Source organism: Aythya fuligula, chromosome 17, assembly GCF_009819795.1.
Source record: "Aythya fuligula isolate bAytFul2 chromosome 17, bAytFul2.pri, whole genome shotgun sequence".
NCBI lineage: Eukaryota > Metazoa > Chordata > Aves > Anseriformes > Anatidae > Aythya > Aythya fuligula.
In genome coordinates, this window is record NC_045575.1 from 6172116 (window position 1) to 6196458 (window position 24343).

Genomic DNA, 24343 nt, shown 5'->3' on the forward strand with positions numbered 1-24343 from the left:
GGGGCAGCGGGAGGTGGAGAGCAAGGATGGAGCAGCAGCGGTGTGGGGCTGGATGGGGAGTGCAGGAAAAGCAGGGTGGGAGCCAGGCCAGTGGGCTGGGGAAGGAAAAGGAGGGGTGTGATGGGCAGGGTGAGAGAAATTAAAAAAAAAAAAAAAAAAAAAAAAAAAAAAAAAAAAAAAAGTGGCAGTTTGGCAGTCAGAAACCAAGGGAAGCAATATTTGATAGCTATGAGTCTCCACTGCTAAAAATGTAAAGGGAAAAAGAACTGTGGCTCTCCCAACCTGGCTCCAGCTGCCAGTTCTTTCATGGAGTACTTCGGTTTCTTCCTTTCTGGTAGTTGGTTCTTCACTTGGCTAGGCAGTGGAATACCTCCAGACTTACTGATTTTCACCCTCTGTAGAAGAACCTCTTCCCCAGAAGGTGTGGTGGCCATTTTCCTGTTCTTTTTATTTTTTCTGGTTAACTAACACAATATTATGAGGTCGAGAGACAGTAAATGGCAACCATCCTTATTCCACTCCCATTCACATGAGAAAAACAAAAATAAAAAGCGTGCATGATAAACATAAAACATCACAGTCTGAAATTAGTTTCATGCTATTTTCTATCAGTCAGTTATGTCCTGTAGCACCTGCTATTTGTGATCTTCAAGTTTCTGGCTTTCAGGCTGATGCCAAAATCACTTAACCTCCAACCAGCATGAGGGAACAGGCCTTATTCCTCCTCCTTGTTTTTTGTTTTTTTAAACCTGTTTTACAGTAAAATAACAGTCGGGTTAGGAATGCTGAAAATAAGTATGGTTGTGGTAAAACCTAACTGAAAGGGTAAGCCAGTTTTCTATTCAGTACTGTTTCTAAAATTGTGTTTTGTTTTTTTTTTTCCTTGGATGAGAAAGGGGAAAATATGGGAACAGGAGGAGTTCTTAAATTTGGCTGCTTAGAGCTTAATTCTAGGAATAAACAACAAAGAAATGAAACAAACCAGTAGTATAACTATGTTTTGAAATGAAATGATTTAATGTTTTTTTTTTTTTTCTCTCCTTTCCTTAGGCTGAACTCACAGGCATCAAATGGCGTAGGTACAATTTTGAAGGTCATGGGGACTGTGGCCCTATCATTTCAGCCCCAGCACAGGATGATCCAATTCTGCTCAGCTTCATCCGCTGCTTGCAGGCCAACTTGCTTTGTGTGTGGCGCCGTGACGTCAAACCGGATTGTAAGGAACTGTGGATATTCTGGTGGGGAGATGAACCAAACCTAGTAGATGTGATACATCGGGAACTGCACAGTAAGTTGTTCTTTCTTTGTTCTTGATTTATTTATATTTTTTTTCAGTGGAAAACAAACTCTTGTTAAAGCCTTTAACTAGCTACCATATACGATTTTGTCCCAACTTGTATGTTGAGACCTAAAGGGAAAAAATACTTACAAAATTGACTTTTCCAGTGCAAGTGATCTGCAGATAAAGTGCAAAACAGAACTTGAACTTAGGTACTGGCATTGGATATTCTTCTCCTAAATTCCCCTGAAATCTGATGCACTGTAAAATTAGAGTAAATTCTAGTTCAAAGAATAATTGCAACAAAAATTTCTGGCATAAGGTAATAGTTGATGGAACAAAATACCTATCCTGCAGGGTCAGCTGAACTCCGTGGCACCACAGGTAAATCACTGAGGTTCTGCAAGGTCAGAATTTGCAATGTTGGTCATGCTGCAGGGTTTGAGCATAAATGGAGGCAAGTTGCAACAAGTGAGTGTAATAAAAGAAAGAGGAAGGTAGGACAAAGGTGGCAATAAGTTTACGTGACTGTATGTTTCGTGCTTGAGTGTCCTCATTGTTTCCAGAATATGTAGCCTTAAAATGACTGAACAAAATTAACTTCACCTGATGTAAACCTTTTTTGGTTTTGACTACATCCATATTCCATCCGTCTGTCCATCTTTTCAGTTATATGTTGTTGCTGTGAATCGACCTAGTTTGCCTGAAAACTCGTAACTTTGAAAAGGTATTAACCAGACCCCATAAGTACTTTCATTTAGCCTCATCTGAGATTAAAACAGTGAAAGTTTACCAGTCCTGGAATAATAATAATAATATTATAAGGTCAAGGATCAGTTCCTTGGGTTTTGCAACAAACTTTTCATCCTTGTAGCCTGTCATACCTTCTGGCTGCTTGGTGATAAAGATTTGTCAGTTCCAGCATATACCATATCATATTTGTCAAGTGTGCTTTAGTTGCCTGTTATCTGCCCACCTCTGCCTCATGCTGTTTCGGTTCTGCTTGATAGTATGTTCATTTTCTTCCTCATTAATCCTGCTCTAACCACCTATATTCAGATGGTTACAGACTTCATATTTCACAAATACTGGATTGTTTGTTTGGTAAGATAGCCTGTGAAATCAGATATGAAACACTTTCCATGTATCTTTAGGCATATTTCATGCAGGTAGCTGCGTGTTCATGTATAATTAAAGAGATGGCTCCGAAGTGCTGCACTAAGCCATTCCACTGCTGTGAATTTTTTATGAGGCACCTGTTTTGAATGAAGGCATGGGTAATATTTCTATGCGCCCAGCAAAGCTTTAATAATATATGTTTTTCTCTTTGGGAAATCTAGTTTACTTAATATTTCAAATATACTATATGGGACTGAAGTGTCTTTTTATTAAAGGGGAGTTGGAGGCTGTGGCTTCTATTTCTGTTGTGAATTGATACAGCTTATTTGGAACTAAGATTTTGGTTAGAATAATATAATGCTGCACCCAGTAATAACAGTATGGTGAAGCATTTAAATGTTTGAGTAGCTGAACCTGCTTGAGCATAGCACGGGACAGAGTATACCAAGTGGTGAGTGGCATCGCTTTGACTCATTTCTGCCTGGTCCAAAATGTTTTGAAGGCTGGAGCCTTCGATACCAAAACTTTTAAGTGGAATTAAAGCTGAAAATTGGCTGCCAGAGCACTGCTTTGTGAAGTGTCAACTGTAGCAGTACCACATGAATGAAAAATAGTCTGAGCTTGGTGTATTTCACAAACACTAAAGCCAGCTGTGCTGGAAAAGGTATGTCTGCCCTTGCACAACAGCACGGCTTCGATTTGAAAGAACATTGAAGTAAAGATCGCTCAATGATAAAGTATTGTCTGGAGGAAGGACTGTGTAGAGGGAGGTGAAGAGATGTGAAGTCGAGTTTGGAGTTAGAGAAAGGAGGACTAAGCGTGATTCATTCAGGGGAATGAAATACATTATAATTGAAATAAAATTGCTGCTGATAGAGCTGTTCTGTTTCAGCAGTTTTTTTTACAATTCAAACATCCCTATTGATGAAATATTGAACATCTGATTGGCAAAATGAGGCATTTATGTACATTGATTCCTTGAAATATGACAAAGGACAGTGTTGAATATTTCCTGCAAAAGCAAGGCATAATACACGAGGCTATTTTGGTTATTATTTTATAAGTAGATCACAGTACTGAAATACTAGAAAGTTAAAATTAGTTTCCTCATTTTGAAAATACAGTTTAGTTTCCTCAGCTCTCGAAAATATAAAAGATTTTTGCATTTTGGCATACAAAAGGAAAGTAAGTTAGTGAGTATACCAATAGACTTGCCTATCAGCTGAGCCGTACTAGAATATTATGTTTTTTTAGTATAGCTTAGCCATAAAATAAACTATAGTAGCTTAAAATCTCATTCATACGGGTTGGATTGTCACTGTGGTCAGTAACTTGCTAGTTCAGTGAGCAGGGCTTTACTTTTGTGATTGCACGTGTGCGTTTAAGAGCACAGGTCCCAGAAATCTGAAACTGAATTCCAAGTGGAAGATTGTACTCTATCTGCAACTTGCTGCTTTACCAGTCCTGCCTTTATTACAAGTGAGCTCTAGGACGTAACAGTTGTTCATAAGATCACAAATTCTTCCGGAGTATGAAGTTGTTCGCAGTTCTGAATTTCTTGTTTTCTGCTTAGGACTTGTGTTTTGAAAGTGAAATTAGAGTAATAAAAATATAGTGCCAACTTTAATACTTCTGTTTATTCAAGTAGAGATTGGAATTACTGATTTATCTGAAGAAAGCAGCCCCACGCTTAAATAATGATACATTACATTCAGTACTTAGGCTTAACAAATGAGAAGTCTATACTGAGACTTCTCTTTCAGAAACACCTCTTAGTTCTGCGTCTGCATGTGGATTGCCTTATCTAACATTCAAGATAATTTTGGAAGCAGCAGTCTGTCTTTAATATAGCAAGAATTCCAAATAGTCGTAGCGAAGACAACTTTAGAAGTTACAAACAGACACGACTACCAACAATTGTTTATGCAGCAGCTTTCCAAAACTGTGTAGATAATTAAAGACTGTCATGGAAGATTAAGTAAAAACAATTATTTGTAGAACAGCTCTGGATGAGTTAAGCAGCTAGATTAGCTAGGCAGCTGTGAAGTAGATAGTGCTCATGGGTGTGTCTTGCACATACTCCTACACTTCTTTTTCCTGCCAGCCTCAGCTGTTCAGTTTTGTTTATTTTGATTGAATTCTAAATTGGTAGAAAGAAGATGGAAGATCTCTAGTCTGTCCCGAGTGAAAGAAGATAATTGGTATGGGGTCTCCAAGTGGAGGAAAAAACAGAGTGATTTTACAAGTTTGAAGAAGTTGGAAATGTTCTGATTTGTGAAAGCAGTGTTTTCCCAAGGAGAAATGCTGTTTAATGGTATTACTGCCTGAAGAGGTTTGACAAGTGTTACAGCTGCTGTGCTGTTTCCCACTAAAATATTTTTTGTAAATTCTACATGAGAAATAAATGGAGAGAGGTAGTATCTTACTGTTGGCACGTTTTTTGACAGCAAAGTTGTAGATTTGCAAGTTGCAGTGCTCTCATTTGCATTTGGTGACCAAATGCCATCTGGAGCACTGTAGAGAATTTATACTTGACTCCTGTTTTTATTTTTTGTTGTTTTTTTCTTGTACCCTGTGCATTCCACTTAGATTGTAAGCAGGTGGTAATTGTTTCTTTGTTAGTTGCTTGCTTTCTTTTTGCTAAGAGTACTTGCATCTGACGTTTTAAACACCCTTTTTGTCTGACAGTTTAGTTGATAAATTTGTAATCTGCATATTGAGTTTATGGATATATTCTGTTTTGTAGGTTGCATCTGTGGCAGACAATGCCTGAATGGTCAGAAATAATGCAGAGATTAAGACGTGCCTCTCTAATGAGAAAGGAGTTTTGTGGACTTGTAAGCATGACCCTAGGGAGGGGCTGTGGAGGTCTCCCAAATGGTTAGGCAGCACCCGTGAAAACAAATAACTAAGATTCGAGGTGTTTGAGAGGATGCGGTTTCATTTAAAGAACTTCCAGACTAATAGCTTGTTTGCCTAAAATCACTGTTTGATCCTGGTAGGTATTTGGGATTGCCATGCCATGCTCCTCTGTGGAGCTACCCATGCTGACAAACCAATAGGAGGAACTTGGGGCATCTGTGAGGAAACCCCCGGTACCCACCAGGGGGTGAAAACACCACATTGTGTTAGTGGCTTCTTCATATGGCTCCAAAATAGATGCTCAACAATCCCAAGCCTGTTAAGAGAGAATAAATGGAGTCTTAGCATTTTGCTACTCTTGGGACGTTAGTCATCTTGGAAGTGTTGCAATAGTTGTTGACCTGCTCTCATTTCAGATTTAGAGACATCTTTCCCTTAGATGAGATGGATGTTGCTTTCCATGCCACTGTTCTCTTGCAAGGAGAAGAGCTTTTGAAGTGAAGGCAGTGTATATGACATACTAGTCTTCTCTGGGTTGAATTTTTTTTTGTCAGTCCCTTTTTTTCAAATGTATTCTATATTTTGCACTTGATGTGTTAATGGGTGGAGGTAATTCCCCCCAAAAGATACCACTAACCTTTGTAATAGGATAGATACATGGCAATATTTTGATGGAAACTTTTACGAAGAAGATTACTTGGTGTAAGTTGGGTAAATCTTTCAGGAAGGAGTAATTTTTTTTTTTTTTTTTTTTTTTTTTTTTTTTTTTTTTTTTTAAGAATATTCACAGCTTGCTAAGTTTGAAAACTTAGTCAAAATCTGATCTGTGACAGGAAAAATGTGGTGTTTCAGCCTTTTCCTGTTCCTGAACTGTTGCTGTGCTGGACTGACACAGTTGTAATCCCATGTGCTGATAAATGTGGAGAGAAAAATCGTTAGCTGTGGGAAGGACTTCTTAAGGTGTCCATATTAGACCATACAGCTGGGGTCCAGACTTAATTTCAGCTATTTCTGTGTTCAGGCTGCTGATGGGTAGATGTAAGCTGTATGTTTCCACCTGTGGCTCTGGAGAGGAATAACTTGTCAGAGCTCAGTTCAGGTGTTTTTACTGCAGCTGGATAGGATTCTTGATGTTGGCTTGTTAACTTAGAGTTTTTGAAGTTAATTTTATTGGTGAAGATGTACAGGTTTAAAATCTACCTAATTCAGAGGATTTGAGTACATTCCGGTTTTCAGTGTTTAGTAGGAATTAAAAGGAAAACATGTAATTTATTAACTTCTTTGTTCCTGTTAATGTAAAAAAGATGTAGAAGCAGTGAGAAGTCTCATTTACTTTCCATCTCAATTGGATTTACTTAGAACCCTACTTAGGGTTCTTTCAAGGTACTGTGACTTACTGTAGTTTTAAGGAATGGGGAAGACTTTCAGGGATATAATGAAATATATTCTTAGCTGCTGTGTAGTGCTAAATATTGAATAAGATATTCCTGTCTGTCTGAATGTGTGAAGTAATGCATAAAATGGGGAATAAGCACCACTTCCTGCGAAATGGGTATACAGATTAATAATACTGCTTTTAATGAAAATGCTCTTAAATATTCCACTGTGTTGCAAGCTTATAAATAACTGAAGGTGGGAAAGAAGGGAGTGTCGTCTGCTGAAGCTGCATCATGGCTGGCTTTGATGCTTCTTTGAAATGACCAAGAGGTTATCTCCTTGTTCCCTGCTTTGGTGGGCTCAGCTGAAGAACATACCAGCACGGAACATGTATTACAGTGTGTTGTTTTGCGTACTCTAAACCACACACAATTCATGACTGTTGTCAGGCACAGTATTATTTGGAAGGAGAGCAGCTACTACATGGAAAGGCAGCTTACCAACAAGGAATAGAAGGAATCTGGCATGGAAGTATTTTTGAAGGCTTTTTATTTGAAAGGCAGCTTCTAATATCAAGCAGCTGAGTACCACTTATTAATAATTTGAAGTTAAATCTGAGAATGGTTAATTGCCAGCTCTTGAGCTGAGAGTGGAATTAACAAGTAGGTTCATATGACACAAGACTTTGTTGGAATATTAAGTTACTGAAAAGTTTCTGGGCTCGTTACTTTCAATACAGTAAGCTATTTGCATTTTCTTAATTGCCTAGCATAGATTATTTCCAGAGACAGGAAAACAAAGTTAAACTTTAAAAAAAATCTTTCAGAGAAGAAGATAGGATTTAGGAGTGAATTCAAACTTTCTCAGCTTGCAGAATTGTTCTGTGACCCTTATATTTGACACTGTTAATTGGTGTCCAGTGATTGCCAGTTGAAGTTTAGCATAGACAAAATAAACTTTTTCTTTTAAGGAGGCATTTGAAATGAGGTTATTATGCCATCATTTGGGATTAAGGAATTGCTTCATGGGAAAGTGTCAACTCCTTTTATAGAGAAGAAGTTGACAAGAGCCTTATTGTGTCTGGACAAAATGTCTTCATTTTAGTCTGTTTTATTTTTTTAAACAAATATTCTTTCCTCCACCCCAGCTTCTTCCTTATTTCTGCTTGAAAATTGGTTTATGATTATAGACAGCCAGCGTATGAGTTGTGTGAAGGAATCAGATCTGACTCTTCCATCTAGACATCAAATCACGCTTTATTTTTCTTTAGTTCTTTTCTTCTGTGGTTTTCCTCTGAACATTAACAGTGAATCTCAGTGCTTAAAGTAGCATCAAATGAATACATATGGCAGTCATGAATTCATTATCGATTCTAGTCAGCAGCATACCATTTTAATGTTCCACCTTTTTCCCCTTTTTACAGTCTGCAATACCTTGGCCTAAACTGTAATGAGAAAAATGAAATTGACCTAAGGGCTGTATAAAAGAGCTGAACACTTCCTATTTTCCCTCTGTCCTGAGAATTAGCTTTTTAAATATTTTCATACTTGGGAATTTGGTGATTTTACTGCTAACAGCAAAAAAAAAAAAAAAAAAAAAAAAAAAGTATAAAGGAAATATGGTGGAAGGTAAAACCAATAAATTCTCTACTGGACTTAATAACTTTTTTCTTTACTTACTTCTCCTGCTTTCAAAATATAATCTCAATTCAGTTGAAATAGTTGAAATTCTGAATAACTAATCTTTAATTATTGTCAGTTATTAAATAACTGCTATTAAGTAACTTTTTTTCCTGGGGAAATAAAGAATTGGCATTTATTGTGAAACCATACTAGCTGCATTCCATGGTGATCATTCATTGATTCTTTTGCAGGACTTTTTCACTGAGTCTAGGCTCCGTAGGAAATAGTGTATGTCTAGGGGCAGAACAGAATTGGTGCTACAAACTTGGTAGTGTCCAAAAGTGTTGGAAATTCAAAGCCAAGATCATAATAGCTCAGAACTTCTTTCAAATAAAAGCTGGAGTGAGGTATTACTAGGGAATTGGAGCGAACTTTTGTATAAAATGTGCTTGGAATTAAAAAGAGTGTTGAGACCAAACTGAAGTCCAACTTTTGAATGTAAATAAAATTGATGTGTTACCACAGGCAACTCAGTGAACCACGTAATTAGTTTTTTTCCATGAAAAATGAGACATTATGCTGCAGCTGCAGCAAAGCAGTATGTAAAGGATTTATATTCTAGTTATATGAAAATTAAACAATCATTAAAAGATTGTATTTTTAAAAGTGCTGCTCGAGGGGGGAAAATAGAAAAATCCAATCAGACGAATTTATTTTTCAGCAATGTGTTGGGCAATATCATCCACAGTAGTTGATGGTTTTTGCTTCAGGGAATCTTTTTTTTTTTTTTTTTTCAGTGAAATGAACTCACTTAACTGTGTGAAGTAAATCTAAGTTAGCTTGAAGTGAAATCTGCATTAATAGAGCTCATTACTGATGTTTGTATTTTCATGTACTGGGTAGTCCTAAGAACGCAGGGTAAACTTTACTGGAAAATATCATCCTTAAAAAAAAAAAAAAATGCTTTTTTTGAAAACAACCATATAAACATACACTTGCATTATTGCAAAGCAATACATGGAACAGTTAATGAACTTTTAGTGATATATATACATGCCGCTGTGTTGCAAAGACACAACATAGAACCACGACTCTTCTGAAGTTAACCCCTGCTTTCTCTTTAAGGAGGTATGTTTTCCATTACATAAAAGTTACTTGCTTTATTTTAACACTCCTATTAAAGGTTATAAATCTCGATACACAATTTTTATCCTCAAGCTGGCAAGTCATTTTGAATGGACTTAATTATACACGTGCACTTACTTATCCATGGATTTGACGGTAATCTGTCTTAAAGTCCATTGGATGCCTAAACGTGTACATATAGCAATTTGAAAGTAAAAGATTTGATATATAGTTCAGCATGTCAGTGAGCAGCCCTGAAATCTGAGAAGCAATGTGGTACAACGAGAATGAAGGTTTTTGAACGTGAAGTCTGTTTCCTGAGGTTTATTTGAAACTACAGGGCATGGTATGGTTATAATACATCATTTCCAAACCAGCATGCCATAAATACACAAATAAAAAATATTCTTGCATGGAATTAGGGGGAGGAGCAAGCACAAAACAGTTGAGTTTTAGTACATACAGTAGCTTAAGGACAAAGCTGAATTCTTACCTTTGTTTCTTGCCCATGAGAATTGTGGGTTTCAGTGGGAAGACAAATAGGTGGAGTTCTGCTGTTAGTGAAGCTGAAGCTTCCTGTTTAAAAACAAACCAAAAACCTGTGTGTTGCAGTCATTCCTATAATGGTAATTGGAACTTCCAGCAAAACAATGCTAAATTGGCTTTCAGTACTTACCACTTAAATAATTTGAAGGAAAAGCATACAATAGAGGAAAGGCACACTACTGGGATATGCTTGCATTCTTAGTGCTCTAAACAATGTGTTCTAAACAATGTGGCAAGTGCACTGCAACTTTATATTTAAAAGAATAAATTTCCCTTCCACAATGAGGAGGGTTCAGTGGAAGGTCTGGGAACTTGTGCATTTGAATATTAGAAATACAGAATAAGAGGGAAAGGAAGCAATGAAGTAGTGAAGTACTGATTGGGGCTGTTCAATCTGTGATTCCCAGCCTTGAGTTTTACAGTAAGGTCTTGGAGATGGGAGGGCTGGGCAGTGGAGTGTAGAGGTAAATCCTCACTGATCCTTGCACAGTGGTGCTGGTGCACATGTGTGTAACAGCTCATAGCGAGCAATAACAGCTCTGCCAAGAGCTGGTGGGATGATTGGATTCCTCTTGGCTCGCTCCAGCGCCAGCTAATCACTGAATGGGAGAGGATCCCTTTCCCAGTTGCCCCGTTGTGCATCTCAGACTGGTTGCAAGGTGTAACTAAGGGAAGGAACTGCCTGAATGGGAGGAGATTTATCATCTCAATAAGACAAAAATGGGAGGATACCATTAGGGTTTTTCTTTATGGAATTGAATTCTGTAGTGAATGGAATAGAAACAGGTTTAGTGATCCCAAAAGGTAGTTTTTGAGGAGTTTTACCAAGTAAGATGGAGGGTTTCATTAGGCAAATTTTCCATAAATTCTACAAAAAGAATCAAGATTGCTGTGACAGTAAAACAGAATAGCCTGTAATGTTGCAGAGTAACATGGTAACGTGGCCACAATTGCACCTTAATTTGACCACGCTGCATTTTTATTTCCAGAGATAAAATAGAAGTAATGCATTCATACAGTTGAAAGTGCTCCTCAAAGGCAGGGCGCTGGGAAGGAATTAAAAGTTGGTGGTGGTAATTGCCCTGACAGGAATGCTGGGGCAATGCCTTTGTGGAAAAAGGCTGATGTAATCTTGTGAATTAAAAAGGTGTTTCAGGTTGACTTAGATGCTTTTGTGTTCGGGACCAGAGATTAGTAAAAATGCACCTAGATTATTGCATACGGTCCTGGTAGCTGCCATCACAGATGTGGAAACTTCCATGATGCAGAATCCAGAAAGATTTGTTGTCTTATGAAGGAGCTGAGATAAGGTGAGGGGTGACTATTATTGCATGTACACATTTACGCATGGAAAAGAAATTTGGGAAAGTGTCTGCATTTGGCCAGAATTCTTCTAGAAACAGAAGAGAATGTCTGTGCTAACAAATGGTCTCATGTCAGAGTTGCAGAGTTCTGGAATATCCTGCCAGTGAACGTGGTAGGCAAAATTGTATGTTTTACAAGTCTGAGACTGGTCAACACACAGTTTTTTGGGATCTCCTGAATATGTGCTCTGTGACAAGGTTGAGGAGTGGTGGTGGGCCTTCCTTGTCCAGGGTTCTGTGGACCCTGACTCCACGTGGAGTGCAGAGAGCATCCTGAGTACTGCTGGCCTCGTCACAGTGAGAATAGTATAGCTCTCAGTGTACTCACTCATGCCCTGTTTTTAAAAACAAGCAATCAAAAGCAGCCTCATAAAACTTGAAACTTGATGCTTCGGGTTGCTTTTCAAAATGGACCTATATTACATGGTTCTTATGGAGAAATTTCCCAGGGCAGGCTGGCACCAGGTTTGGGGTTTTCCTCTTTGGCACGCAGCACGAGCTGATGTCTGCCTGCTGGAGTTGTCTGGGCAAGTCTCACCTAATTATTTCCCTGTCACCCCAAGGGTTTGGGGCATTTGTGACAGCACATGGGTAATGCTCAAGAGGACATCAATCCGTGCAGGGTAAGAGGATCCTCTTCTGGAGAGAGGGGAATAATTGTTGACAGGTCTGAACTCCTTTGCTGGTGTCAGGCAGCTTAATTCAAGTTGTGAGAATTTGAGGTTGCACTGCAGAGCTACCAGTGGCCATGTTCCCTGTTGAGTTGCTTCTTTAGGAAGTGCATCGCGCTGTAATGTGCTGGCAAAGTGGTGCATTTGGCAGCAGCTTACCGAAGGCAGTTCGGCTTTCCCATTGTAGGTAGCATAACAGGAAAAGTAAAGTATAGCAGACCTTTCCATCTGAGGGAGTTTTCACTTTTCTCTCTCTTACTTACCCCCTTCTTACCGCAACTATGGAGGCTAATTTCTATTATTTCTTAATAAGAAATCTTTTACTGAGATCTTAATGATTGTGTGATGGGCTGGAATGCACCTTAAAAAGAGTCGGTTTTTTTTTCTTTTTTTTTTTTTTTTTTTTTTCCAAAAGCACGATTACTTTTTGTTTGTCAGAAAACTTTGTGACAAGAAGTGGATTGCAGATGGGGAATTACCAAAGGAACATTTTTGTCCTTTACATGTATTTGTGACATACGTTGCTGTTGAATCATTTTCTGTAACTGTACAGAAATGTTCGCTTTTTGTTCATTTATTTGGAAATAAATGTCTTTTTTCCCCCAAAAACCTTTTTTAATAATTTGACTTGTTTGATGACATAGTAGTTGTTTTCTCTCCTCTGAAATGTAAATAACATTTTTAACAGCTATGAGGAAGTTCCAATTATAGCATTGTATTTTTTTTCACTTGAAATTCTTCAAGCCATTTATATATATTCCATAATGATTTCTAAACAAATGGTAAGTATGAAGATTATTACTGTGACTACAGGGGGAACGGGAGAGCTTATAGTCTTAATGTGTTTATGGTTCTGGGAGTTGGTTGGCCAATTGTGGAATGGAAGTTGAATCTCTTGGTCTCTTCGAAGCTCAGTAAGATTTATTCTGTGCAATATTTTGTAACATATGTTAATAAGATTCAGTGGAATCTGTTCCATAAGGTAAATGAGGGGGAAGTGTGCATCCCCCTCTGTCATTTTTTTCTTCTCTCCCATGTGAGTATGATGCTATTTTTGATAATATCATGGTAATAAACGGTGTGGTTATAAAGCAAGTACGGCTTTTGTGTTTGATTGAACTTCTGCTCTGGTGAAGTAGTGGATACAGAGCTGGACTATGTTGGGTTGGGGTAGAATAATGAAAAGCTTAACTGAAAATCCTGCTTTTTCCAGTGGTATTCCCAAATGTGCCTGGGAATCAAGAGGAATTTGTCTGACAAAAGTTTTATGTGTTTACTTTGACTTTTAGCATCGTGCAGTTGGCTTATTGAAAGATTGCATTTTCATGACTCAGTGCTGGATGTAATTTTTTTTGCTAGCGTTTCATTTTGCATATAGGCAGGGCTAATGGCTCCTTCAAACTAAGTTAAGGATTCTGTTGCTCTCCATAACAGCCCTTAATTGCTAGTACAACTCTGATTTTCTTTAAAAAGCAAAGTAAGACGTTCATTATTGTAACATAATGAGAGCAATTAGGAAAATAAGATTTTTTTTGTTGATGCAAAAGAGGTGCAAGTATTCAACACCTGTAATATAAAGGTTCCCCTTCATTCCTTGTTTGTTAAAGTAACTGGTGAATATGCTACTACTCTCAAACTGCTAATGTGGACGGTTACCTCCTTTTCATACCAAAAAATCACTTTAGAATAAATAGAGAACTTGAGAGGCTGCTACGCTTCTGTCTTCAGGGAAAAGGAAGTGTCATTCAATTTTAAGTTCAACAGGTCAATTCAAACACAGTAGTATTTGAGAGTATTATTAGATAGATCATTATCTTCAGATGATTATTTTGAAGAATATGAAATATCCAACTAGAGTTCTTATTGAGATGGAAACAATCTTAATCTAGCTTTGTTGCTCAAGTCCTACAGCCGTGGACGATCTTCATCAGATTTCTGAACGTACGTCTGCTGCTGCTCTGCTCTGGTCTAACATCCATCTTTGTCATTGCTAGTGAATTTAAAAAAACAAACAAACAAAAATGTAATAATTATTGTGGTTTTCATTCCAAATGTATATGCTTCATATAAGTGGCATGAGATTAATTCTCCTAAAGATACTTCATGGTTTTCCAGGTTGCTTAATGTTGTGTAGTGCCCATGAAGAACTAGCAATGCTGCAAACCAAACTGCAGTGCTGTGGAGACTTTCATATGCTGCTTTTCTTAGTGATCTCTGAATGTTTGTGCAGCTCGACCTTTGTGCTGTGTATTGCAGTGAGTGTCACCATAAGAACTGCATTTCTTCCTGGAGATCGCAGTAACGCAGTGTTAGGTTGTGTGTGCAGGAGCTGTGTATTGGAGGTATGACTTCTTTGTAATTCAGCAATATAAAAAAAGGTTTTGGGTAAGTGAAATGCTGGGTTATTTAATAGGACACTCTAAAAATACTTTGAAACCTTGCTGCAGTATTGTCTACATCCTTGTTTCCTCGTCTGCTTGCTTGCTGGTGCTCCCAGCTCCAAGTCTCTGATCCATCTTGTCTTGGACTGTGCCCAGAAATTGAGCTGCACTTTATACTCAGAAGAGTTTGCAGTCCAAATGGAGGAGTTTGCAGTTGTCTGTTTTCTTTCCCATTCTTTGGGAAACAGTTTGTTCAGGAGCTAATGAACAGATGAGGTAATGCTGAGAGGAAGGAGCAGCGACGTGTTCCAGAGCGCTCTCTGGAGACATTCGCTTCTTGGGAGAGGCGATCCCTGGAAATGGGCAGCCTCAGATGGATGCCCACGGACCCAGCTGTCTGTAAAGCTCTCGCTGAGCTCTTAGTCCATTTGGAAAGACTGAACGATGCCCCTCCGTCCCCCCACTTCTTAAACTAAACCAGACTGTACTAAGCATAATTTTTTATTACTTCTTGCTGGAAACTGCAGTTAAGGCGTGGAAAGTGGGAAGAAAAATGTTTCGCCTGTGAGGCTGTGCTTAGTTTCAAAAGAAGTGTGCTGTAGTACTCGGACTCTTAACTCCTCCCTTTCTGGAGTTCTGCCTGGTCTTGTCTTAAGAGTTTCTCAGTAAGCCCATGAAATTGCGTATAGCTGGCGAGCAAACGTTCTGCTCAAGTAGTCCTTATTGTTTACTTGAGTGTCCATCCCAGATTTTAGGATTAAACTTTGTGCCACAGGGAGACACTCAGCTTTTAGTATGGCTGAGCCTGTGCTTTAGCAACACAAAAGTAATTTGAGCCTTTAAGTTCAGAAGTTAATTATCTAACCAAAAAATTGTAAAATATATATATATATATATATATATATGTATGTATGTATATCTGAGTAATTTGTATTACACCTTTTAAAAAAAAATAAAAACATTTCAGGGGAAATATTTTTTGAGTTGGGAATCTACATGTTTAGCTCTCGGGTTTAGGTTCCTACAAGTACTTTGTATTTACAAAATACATTCTTACATTATACAAAATGCAGTATGTACAATACAAAATGTATTCTTACAAGTATTTTGCATTTACTTATTCTTTAGAGTAAGCTTACCGGCAATCTTACGTTGCATAATATGTAGGAAACGTTTACTTTTTCTTTCCCTCTTCAGTAAGTGGGTATGGTTTATTCTTTACCTGTTAACATAATGTACTGAATAGAAGCTAAAAATAAGTTCTTGAACTTACTTTGAAGAGAAGGGTATGGGGGGAGGCCTCCTGGTTATGTTCCACTGCCCTCCCCAAATGTCAGAAGGAGCAAATGACTTTTTAGCATTTTATCTGAGTTTAATTGCTCGGTTTAACTGATGTGTGATCACTACTGAAAAAGCAGAGACCTTGGATTAGTCATAGATTGGAAAATCTATGGTAGCTATTCATTATTAAAGATACTATTTCATATAGCTGAATGGCATATACAAGAAACATGATGCTGATTTAGCTGAAATAACAGAGGAATGTGGAAGGAGCTGCACGCTGATAAGGCTGCATGATTCATTATTATGTTAGCTCAGAATCTTTCGCTGCTCAAACTGCTGAGCTGTGTGGTTTTGTGCTGTCATTTGTCTTTGTTTTAATGGGATTAAGTAATTATGTGTGCATTTTCTTTCAACTAACTAGCTTGATAAAAGCATGCAAAACTGAATAGCCTATAAATTGTCAGCTCTTCTGTTCTAGAGAAAGTGCTTTGATTGCACTACAGTTTTTAAATCTTGGTGCATATATTTAGATGACCTACTGAGGTGGGTAAGCCTGTAGAAGTAGTTTATGTAACTAATGGGCTGAGAGTCTCCCCTTGGGAACATGGCTGGGGGAAAGCAGAGCTCAGCCTTCAGTACAGAACTTTTGAAATAACAATCTCCAGTATTTAAAAACAGAAATAATGGATATGTAACCTAGTGCAGTGGCCGAAGTGGCTATTCAGCTGTTGTCCCAAGCAGTGGAATAACTCTTCATTCATAGCCATAGCAATGGTATTTGGTATTGACACCTTACACTTTTGCTATGTAAGTAGTAGTTTAAATACACATTTTTCCTACTACTTTTGAGAATCTCTGCTGCTGTCCCACGGCTGTTAATACTTTGATTAGTGCTTTGTTAGCTTGATATCCATCTGATTCCCAGGTGTAAGTGCTAGTCATACATTAGAACTTGTCATGAATGAAAAGGGGAACATTTGCATTGAAGTAATTGTGTGTTTGGTATGTGATGCAATCAGTCCACTTCTGTTTATATACTTTCTGTATGGCTTGTCTACATTCAATTTTATCTTTGCTATTAATTTGATTTAAGTTTTACCTCGTGAATTTGTATAATCACTTACCCGAAGTGGCTGTGTTTACTTGTTGCTTCCTGTTATAAACGTTACAAATGTTGGTTGGGGTTTTAATGCATTCAAAATGATAACTAACAGTAACTGTGCTGTAGTCCTCTCTGTTAATCCATTTTGAAGTGATCTGCATATAACAAGATTGTTTGCTGTTGTGCTGTCTCATTTCATGCTAGAACAAGCCTCTATTAATTGCAATTAGTGCTAGTCTGTACGTGAAGCTCTATGGTTTCAGTCTTGTGGCTCCAAGTTTTGTTGTCAGCAGATATGGTGTTTCTTTTCCGAAATTTGTATTTTATACTCAACAGCACAGTTTCTGAATTTTGTAGAGTTGTCTTTATTTCATCACAGGTAGCCACGTAATGAATAGCCATGGAGATGAATAATGAATCACTGTATACAAAACACACTTATCCTTGTTATTTGTACACTTTTTTAAGAGACACCTTTATTAATGTAGCCCATGTTCATTTCTACCTGGATATTGGATCTTTTGTGTCTTTATACTAACTCTCAGCTGGTCCTTTACAGTGGTTTGCAAACCTTTCAGTTGAGTACTGTAAGAGCAGGAGATGCTAGTGGTTACCCCTGCTTTGGGACTCGTAGCTGCTGTGCTGACAGTAACCAGGCACACTAGGGTACTTTAGCCTAGCCAAGGTATCTGCTTTTGTTTGTCAATTCCCCCCCTGCCTCCCACCAGCATAATCTTAAGTTTCCTCAGCATTTTAATTTGTGAGGTTATCCAGGATGTGTATCCAGGATGTGGGCTGAGGAGGAGGAGGGAGTTCTGGTCCACGGCTGCTTTTACATGCTATGATAAGCAAGAAGGCAATGTAAATGATTAATGAATGTTAAGGTGTGCTTGCTTATCACTTTGCCTTGTCTTACTGTGTTCTGGTAGCAGGGGCAAACTGGGAAAGGCAGAGGTGTTGTGGGATTGTTTTAAAAGCAGCAGATAGCCAGTTGCACTCCTTGCTCCCAACGAAGTCTTCATGCTGAATCTCACATGATAAAAACGTTGGATAATGTCACAAAGACCTCTGCGAAGTGATGCCTGAGGAAGACAGCCTGCTGTGTGCATTTGATGGCACATCTGGGATGAGAGTATAAATTAAAAAAAAAATAAACCAACCACAACGCCAAAATCCCATGAACTGTGACTTTTAAAAAGCCATTGAATACATGGAGCTTGAAGAAAATCAAAGCAGTTGAGATACTTTGTATAAATATATTAGAACAGAATGGACTGCAGAAGATTTATTTGCCATGGTGGTTGTCAATACATAGCAAAATACTTAGTATTGTATTATTCTGTCACTGTAATCTGTCATGCATTACCAGTTGTAAATCCCTATCACATGCCAGAAATAATAAATTTTGCAACCCAATAAAAATATACAGAAACTGTGGACTCACAAAACTTCATACCATTTACCATAACTTGGATTGTAGCTTCTGTTCAGTGTTGCAGCTGCCCGTTGTACAAAGGGAGTTCTTGAAAATGGATGTACTGTGAAAATGTAGCTGTGTTTATGTAAGGATAGTTTATTTAATGAAAGCTTCAAACAGAATTGGACTGCCCTGTGCAGCGTCCAAGGATGAGATGCAAAAGAAGTGCTAGGACACTGTCATCTTCAGCAGAAGTTACACGGTTTGATTTCTTGGAAGTATGTTAAGTTTCTCAGAAGTGGTATCTGTGTTACTATTTCAGTGAAATAAAAGCAGTTCAATAGATCAAAGCAATCTGTTTTGAAGGTCCTGTAGTCCACACTTTGAAATCTGGAGTTTTATTTCAGCTGCACCAGAAGACCTCACCATGCATGGTTTTAAATCAGTTCAAATTACGAAGTGTCCTTTTTGCTGCCCGCATTAGCAGCTCGGGTGTATTTCAATACGTATGTGGAGCAGAGATCCTGGCTTCATTGCCACCAGAAGGAATTGATTTTGCTTGTCCCAGAACTGGCAGAGTGATAAGATAATAGGCGATCAAGGTTAATCAGTATTTATACCTAAATGCTACTGTGGTCGTTGGCTTTTTTTGCCTACAAGCGAGTGCATTGCATGGGTGGTGTTAGGTCCTGGTGACAGTTTACCTGAAGAGAACCCGATTGTAGTGATGGCGTGCATTTGTGTCTGAGTTGTTTGAGTGTGTAGGAGACCCACACCTTGGTGTGCGAGTAAGGAATGTCTGCATGTGTGTGAACAACCTGAGGAACCCAGGGTGCATTGAGTTGATATTTTGTGTTATTCTGCTGGTCTGCTGCAGTGCTGGCTTATGGTGGTCATCTGGGTGAGGCTGCAAAATGCCTGGAAATTACACACAAAGGTTGAAAGTCCTTATGTGTCAGGCATGGTTTCTAGTTACAAAGAGATAATGTAGCCAATGAAGGTTTGTAGATTGTTACCATGGATGTGTTTCCTTCATGATGCTCTACATGCTTTTCTGTTCCAAACCTTGGTATCGTGCTTGTGTGAGGGAGTGCCTGTGTTCCTGGCCCTTACAAAGCAAACAAAATCTGGGATTGAGTGTCCTTCTCCTTTAAAGTTACAAAATACTTCAACATGTCCTGAATATTCATGAACTATTAAAAAAAAAAAAAAAAGTGCACCACTACTAAATCAAATTGTAAAGGAGCTTTTGGATGTTACGTAGGCATTGGGAGTTGGGAGAAGACAAGAAGCCTTTTCTACTGACAGCTGGATTTCTCTCAAATTTAGCCTCATAAATAATACGGCAGTGGTCAGCTCCATGTTGTTTTGGATTTAAACGAGAACATCAGATTGTATGACTTACATAGTTCAAATTCTTTTACTATTGTTATATTTATATTAGACCTTCTGTCTATTTTTGTTAAGCCAAATTATTTCTTGTTAAATATTTGCAAAGAGTATTTCGAAATACTACAATCAGTTCCCTTATTTTGAAAGAAATAGTTAACAAATAAGAAAATGCTTTTGGAGTACTGAGTTTCTGGCAAGTACCAGCAGTACAGAGTGTACTGAACTGTAAATGTTGCAGAGTTAGCACAAACTGTCTGATATAAAAAGCACGTTTTTGTTATAAACACTGGCTGGTTAGCAGAGTTGTTGGTCTTGCAGAACAGCTTTAAACAGTGACTGTTGCTTTTGAGTAATATTAAATATTTGTCTTTTGGTGAATGTTGTCTTAGGGAAAATCACTGTAGATAACAAACTGATCTGTTTTATTATGCAGTATAAGCGTATGTGAACTTCCTTGCTTTTATGTAGGCTGTTTCAGTTCAATTTATATTTTTGGGAGATTATTCTTCACTTAAATTAAAAAGATATTTATACAGGTGTCTTCTGATTTCTAAATGAGCTGTGTTTTTCGTAAGCTTTGTCTGTTTTCTTTCTGGTTTTGTACTGACGCTTCAGTGTGTTGGCTATTGGCATGCTTCGAGGGACAGGAGTCACAGCAGTGATGGAAAACACCGACTTGAGTAAACATTCTCAGGAAGTGTAAAGCAGTGAGTGTGGAAGCCCTTCCAAGCTTAAACTTGATAAAAACTTTGTCGAATCCTACCCTGTGAATGAGGGGCTTGTAGACTCTATTTTTCCCGTGTTTCTCTTTTTGGTATAAAACACTACAAACATACGGCACGTGGGGTATCTCTAGATGCTGTATCTTGTGAATGATCTGGGGGGTATTTCCTTATAGGATTGGCTGCTTCTGATTATACAGCGTGATTTGTATGTTCTGAGCTTCAGGCTTTGTCACCATTCATTAGTTCATCCTATAGTCTGTATCTATCTTTTTCCCAGCTGTTTCTAAGAACTCAGTTTTGGGGTTTGGGTGTGGAGAGATGTATCTTTATTTTTGCAGCAGTACATACTAAGGAAGGACAGAAAGGAAAAATTGACATTTTAAAAATAGTGTTTTGTTAATCACAACAGCTAGGTTACAGTATGGAATTTTTGAGCTGACTGCGTGCAGACTTTATTTTCATTTAAAGAGAATGACAAAATGTTATTTTGGTTTATTTTATTTACCTATTTAAAATGAAAATACTCCATTTATTTTGGTTTATGTGACTTGACATACATCCTCATGACTTTGCCAGAATTTTTTTGTAGGGTTGTAGACAGCCCAAGTTACTTACTGCTATTTGCTAGACCTAATGTAACAGAGGTCTTCTAGGATCTTTAGGAAGGGGAAAAAAGAGGAAAAAATCATTTGGATACCTTTGTTGGCACAGCAATAATTTTGGGGCATTGTTCTATGGTTATCTTAGCTTCAGTTGAAGTCAGATGTCTGGGACATCTTGAGAGGCCTGCCTACACCTTGAAGTATCTTAGTACCTTTGAAAATTTGCTTAATATGCAGTGAGCCATCTTCTGAGCCTACTGAAATTTTAAAGCTTTGGCTCAAAAGTCATAAGATGTGTGCTGAGTGGCATTCTAAATACCTGGGATGTTGCATGTTCAAAACTCCCAACCTGACACTGCAAGCTTAATTATTGAAATGTATTCATTAGACTATATAAGTCTAAAGACAATACCCTGCAAAAACTGCAGTGACATGAAACAGGTCAAGAGTGTCTTAGATTTTTGTGATTAGTGAGAACCTACTGGGTGTGATGTTCTTGCCGTCCTTTTGCCAGTAAAATTTAGGTCTGTTGTGTAATTCACTAGGAATATATCAGGTTTTACCCTTGTCCTTTGTTTTTCTGTGATCTACACTTGGAAAATTCTTGGGGGCAGTGGAGGCCTCAATTCCTTTTCAGGTCTGTGCTGATGATGACCCCAACTTTACACCAGTGAGGCCTATGGGGGCAGTGTAGGAAGGGACTGGTGTGGGCTGGTGCAGACTTGGTACTATTTAGTCAATAGCTGAGAAGTTGTTCCTAGCCCTGCTGCTGCAAAGCATTGAAGCAAACGAGTAAATGTTCTGGAAAACGCTGCCACCTCTTAGTGCCCCTTCAGAGTAAACATTTTGGTGGGTAAAAGCAGGGGGAGAAATTTGGGTTTTAGATCATAAATGAGCAACCTGTTTATCCCTTGTGTAACAAGAAAAATCTAATTACTTAATGCTTAACAAATGAGTCAAAGCAAACCTTAATCCAGTCTGTTTCTTTTTAACAAATTAAGCATCTATGTCATTATTTAAGTAACTAATGAGATTCTGGCAAATTTGATCAACATACTAAGAAAACATTGCAAAATGCACCAGAGATGAAATAAGAATTGTACTTATTGAGATATATAATTAGTTCTATTAATCTGATGGTGTCTCTAGCAGTGCTTGCTAATGGAGTATGTGTTTCACTTTTTTTTTCCCCCTTCTGTGGGTATCAGTCTCTTGCTGTGTGTTCTGGGAATTCTGTTGTAGTGGGATGCTTGCAGGATTGACAGTAAGGAAAGAAGGAACTTGTTTCTTGCCAATAATTTCTCCAGATATCAAGGGAAGAAAGTATCAAAAAAGAAACTCCCTTGAGCTGAATGAATTTTGGTTGGAAGTACAAGATTTGGAAACACAAGGCCAGTCTGAGAGGAAGATGGAAACTTGACAACCTTCCTACAAAGCATGGCCTTTTTTCCTTGCATGCTAAGTTTTTTGAGCCCATCAGGCTGCTTCTCTCATTGCTTGTTTTTCTGAGCATGCTCCCTATGCATAGATCCCAATGCTTTTAAAATAATTGAACTGGCTTTGTTACTGGGTAAGCGGTTAGCAATGGGAGAATATTAAACAAGGAGTATTTTGCAATGTGAACTGTGTTAAATGTAAGGACTTCTTTTTAAAATAAACCTGAAGCAAATTCTAGCAACTGTTACAAAGAGGAGAGAGCTGTGGGAGAATAGACTAGATCGTGCTTGAAATAGTTTTAAGGGAGTCTAGAGATCTGCAGTGGCTTTCCACTGGCATTTCTAATGCATTTTGGTGATACTTTGCAATTTATAATGAAACTGCTGCATGGGATCAAGTTTTTGTATTTCTCCTCAGATATAATTTTAATTTTGAAGTTTGAGATTTGGATAAAAAAACTCTATTAGGAGATCTGAAGAAAACTCAGTTTTGGATTGCTCAGTAAGATACTGGCAGCAGTAGCTCTTGTATTTAAGTGGGTATTTGGTTGTGTGAATGTAGGTGTGTTAGAATTTAGTTACCTCTTAAGAAAACTATAAAAACAAACAAAAAGCATAACAAAAATCAGAGCTGAAAACTTAAAACCAGGGTTGGTTCAGGTGTCTTCAACTTTAAGGCCACCATAGTATAACTAATGCAATCAGTGTTACGAGAAGTGACTCCTAACAGAAGTAAAGGTTACTATAAAGTCAACGAGGGTGGAAAAACAAATATTTCAGGCAATGCACTCCCAAATGAAATGAGAAAAATGTGGCTCTCTTTGCTACAAATTCTCTTGTTTTGAATCTATTTATAAGTCTCGCTTGCTCTTTCCTAAAATGGATGAGAAGTTATACAAGGTAGGGACTTTGCAAAATAGATGTGCTGTCCTGCCACAGCATAAGCAGTTGTACATTTGTATGCCTGCGTGTCCACAAAGCTGGGAAATGAGGGCTGTTCTTCCTGCTTAAAGTGGGACCTAAAAGTGACTCTACCAGGAAAGCTGTTGGGTCATTCGTGGTGTTGTGTATTGTGAGGAATGGAGATTCAGTCTTAAGTAGCTCCTGAATTCTTGCTCGAGTACCTGGAGTGCAATGTATGTCAGCAGAGGTGCGTGGTAAGAACTGCTGGTGATAATGGGGATGAATAAATACCATCTTCATTTGGTTAGGGACGATTCCCCTCCACCCCCCTTCAGCATTCAGTGTGCAAAAAGCACCCTGCAGAACATCTCTTTGCTTTCCTGCTCTGCTACAGCAAACCACAAGAGTTGTTGTTTAAGCTGAATGACACCTTTAGCAGTTGTCTTGCCAAAGGGGAAAAAAAAAAGAAAAAACAAACAATAAAACAAAACGAAACCTCTTTTGAACTGTTAACAGTTTCTCACTTTGAAATAATGATTTTTTTAATCTGCATTTTTCGCTACAGCGAGTCCCTTATTTGTAGAAGCTTATTTTTGTAAGGGTTTTCCAGATTTAGGATCTGCATTTGATGACTCATAGTATTTTTTTCCCTTTGCTTTATGCCAGGTATGAGCAGCTGTGTACTTGATAATTAGCTTACTCTCTGCCTTCGCTTAAACACAGCATTCTTTTCAGTGTGTTCTGGCTGAGGGGGGAAAAATGCCGAATTTTTCTCCTGTTTGCTTTTTGTGCGCTGCCCACAAAAGCCAGTTTTACTAGGCTGTTGAGGCAGCCAGAATATTTAAATAGAACATCGAACTAAAAGGAGCTGTGGAACTGCTGTAAATAATCCTCCCCTCCGCCCCGTGTTCACTTTCTCTGAACGTCGTAGCTCTGAATACTATTGTATAAGTACAGAGGCAACAAAAAGCAGATGGTTACTATAGCTCCAGTGAATGAAGGCACAGTTTTCCTTGGCTGAAGGTATTTTCTAATTTCTGTCAGCTTGCCTGACATTCATGAAAGGCTTCTATAAATGCATTGAAGTACCGACTATTTTCATATCTCACTTGATCTTTCTTATTTATAAAAGCAGA

General features: G+C 38.2%; 1 protein-coding gene across 1 annotated transcript in view; it reads left to right on the forward strand.

Moving 5' to 3' along the window:
- Positions 1-24343, forward strand: part of MED13L (mediator complex subunit 13L) — a 188936-nt gene that overhangs the window by 17970 nt on the left and 146623 nt on the right. Inside the window, exon 2 of the mRNA XM_032198722.1 lies at positions 1051-1288. Coding sequence (XP_032054613.1) covers positions 1051-1288 — 238 coding nt within the window. The remainder of the gene's footprint in view (positions 1-1050; positions 1289-24343) is intronic.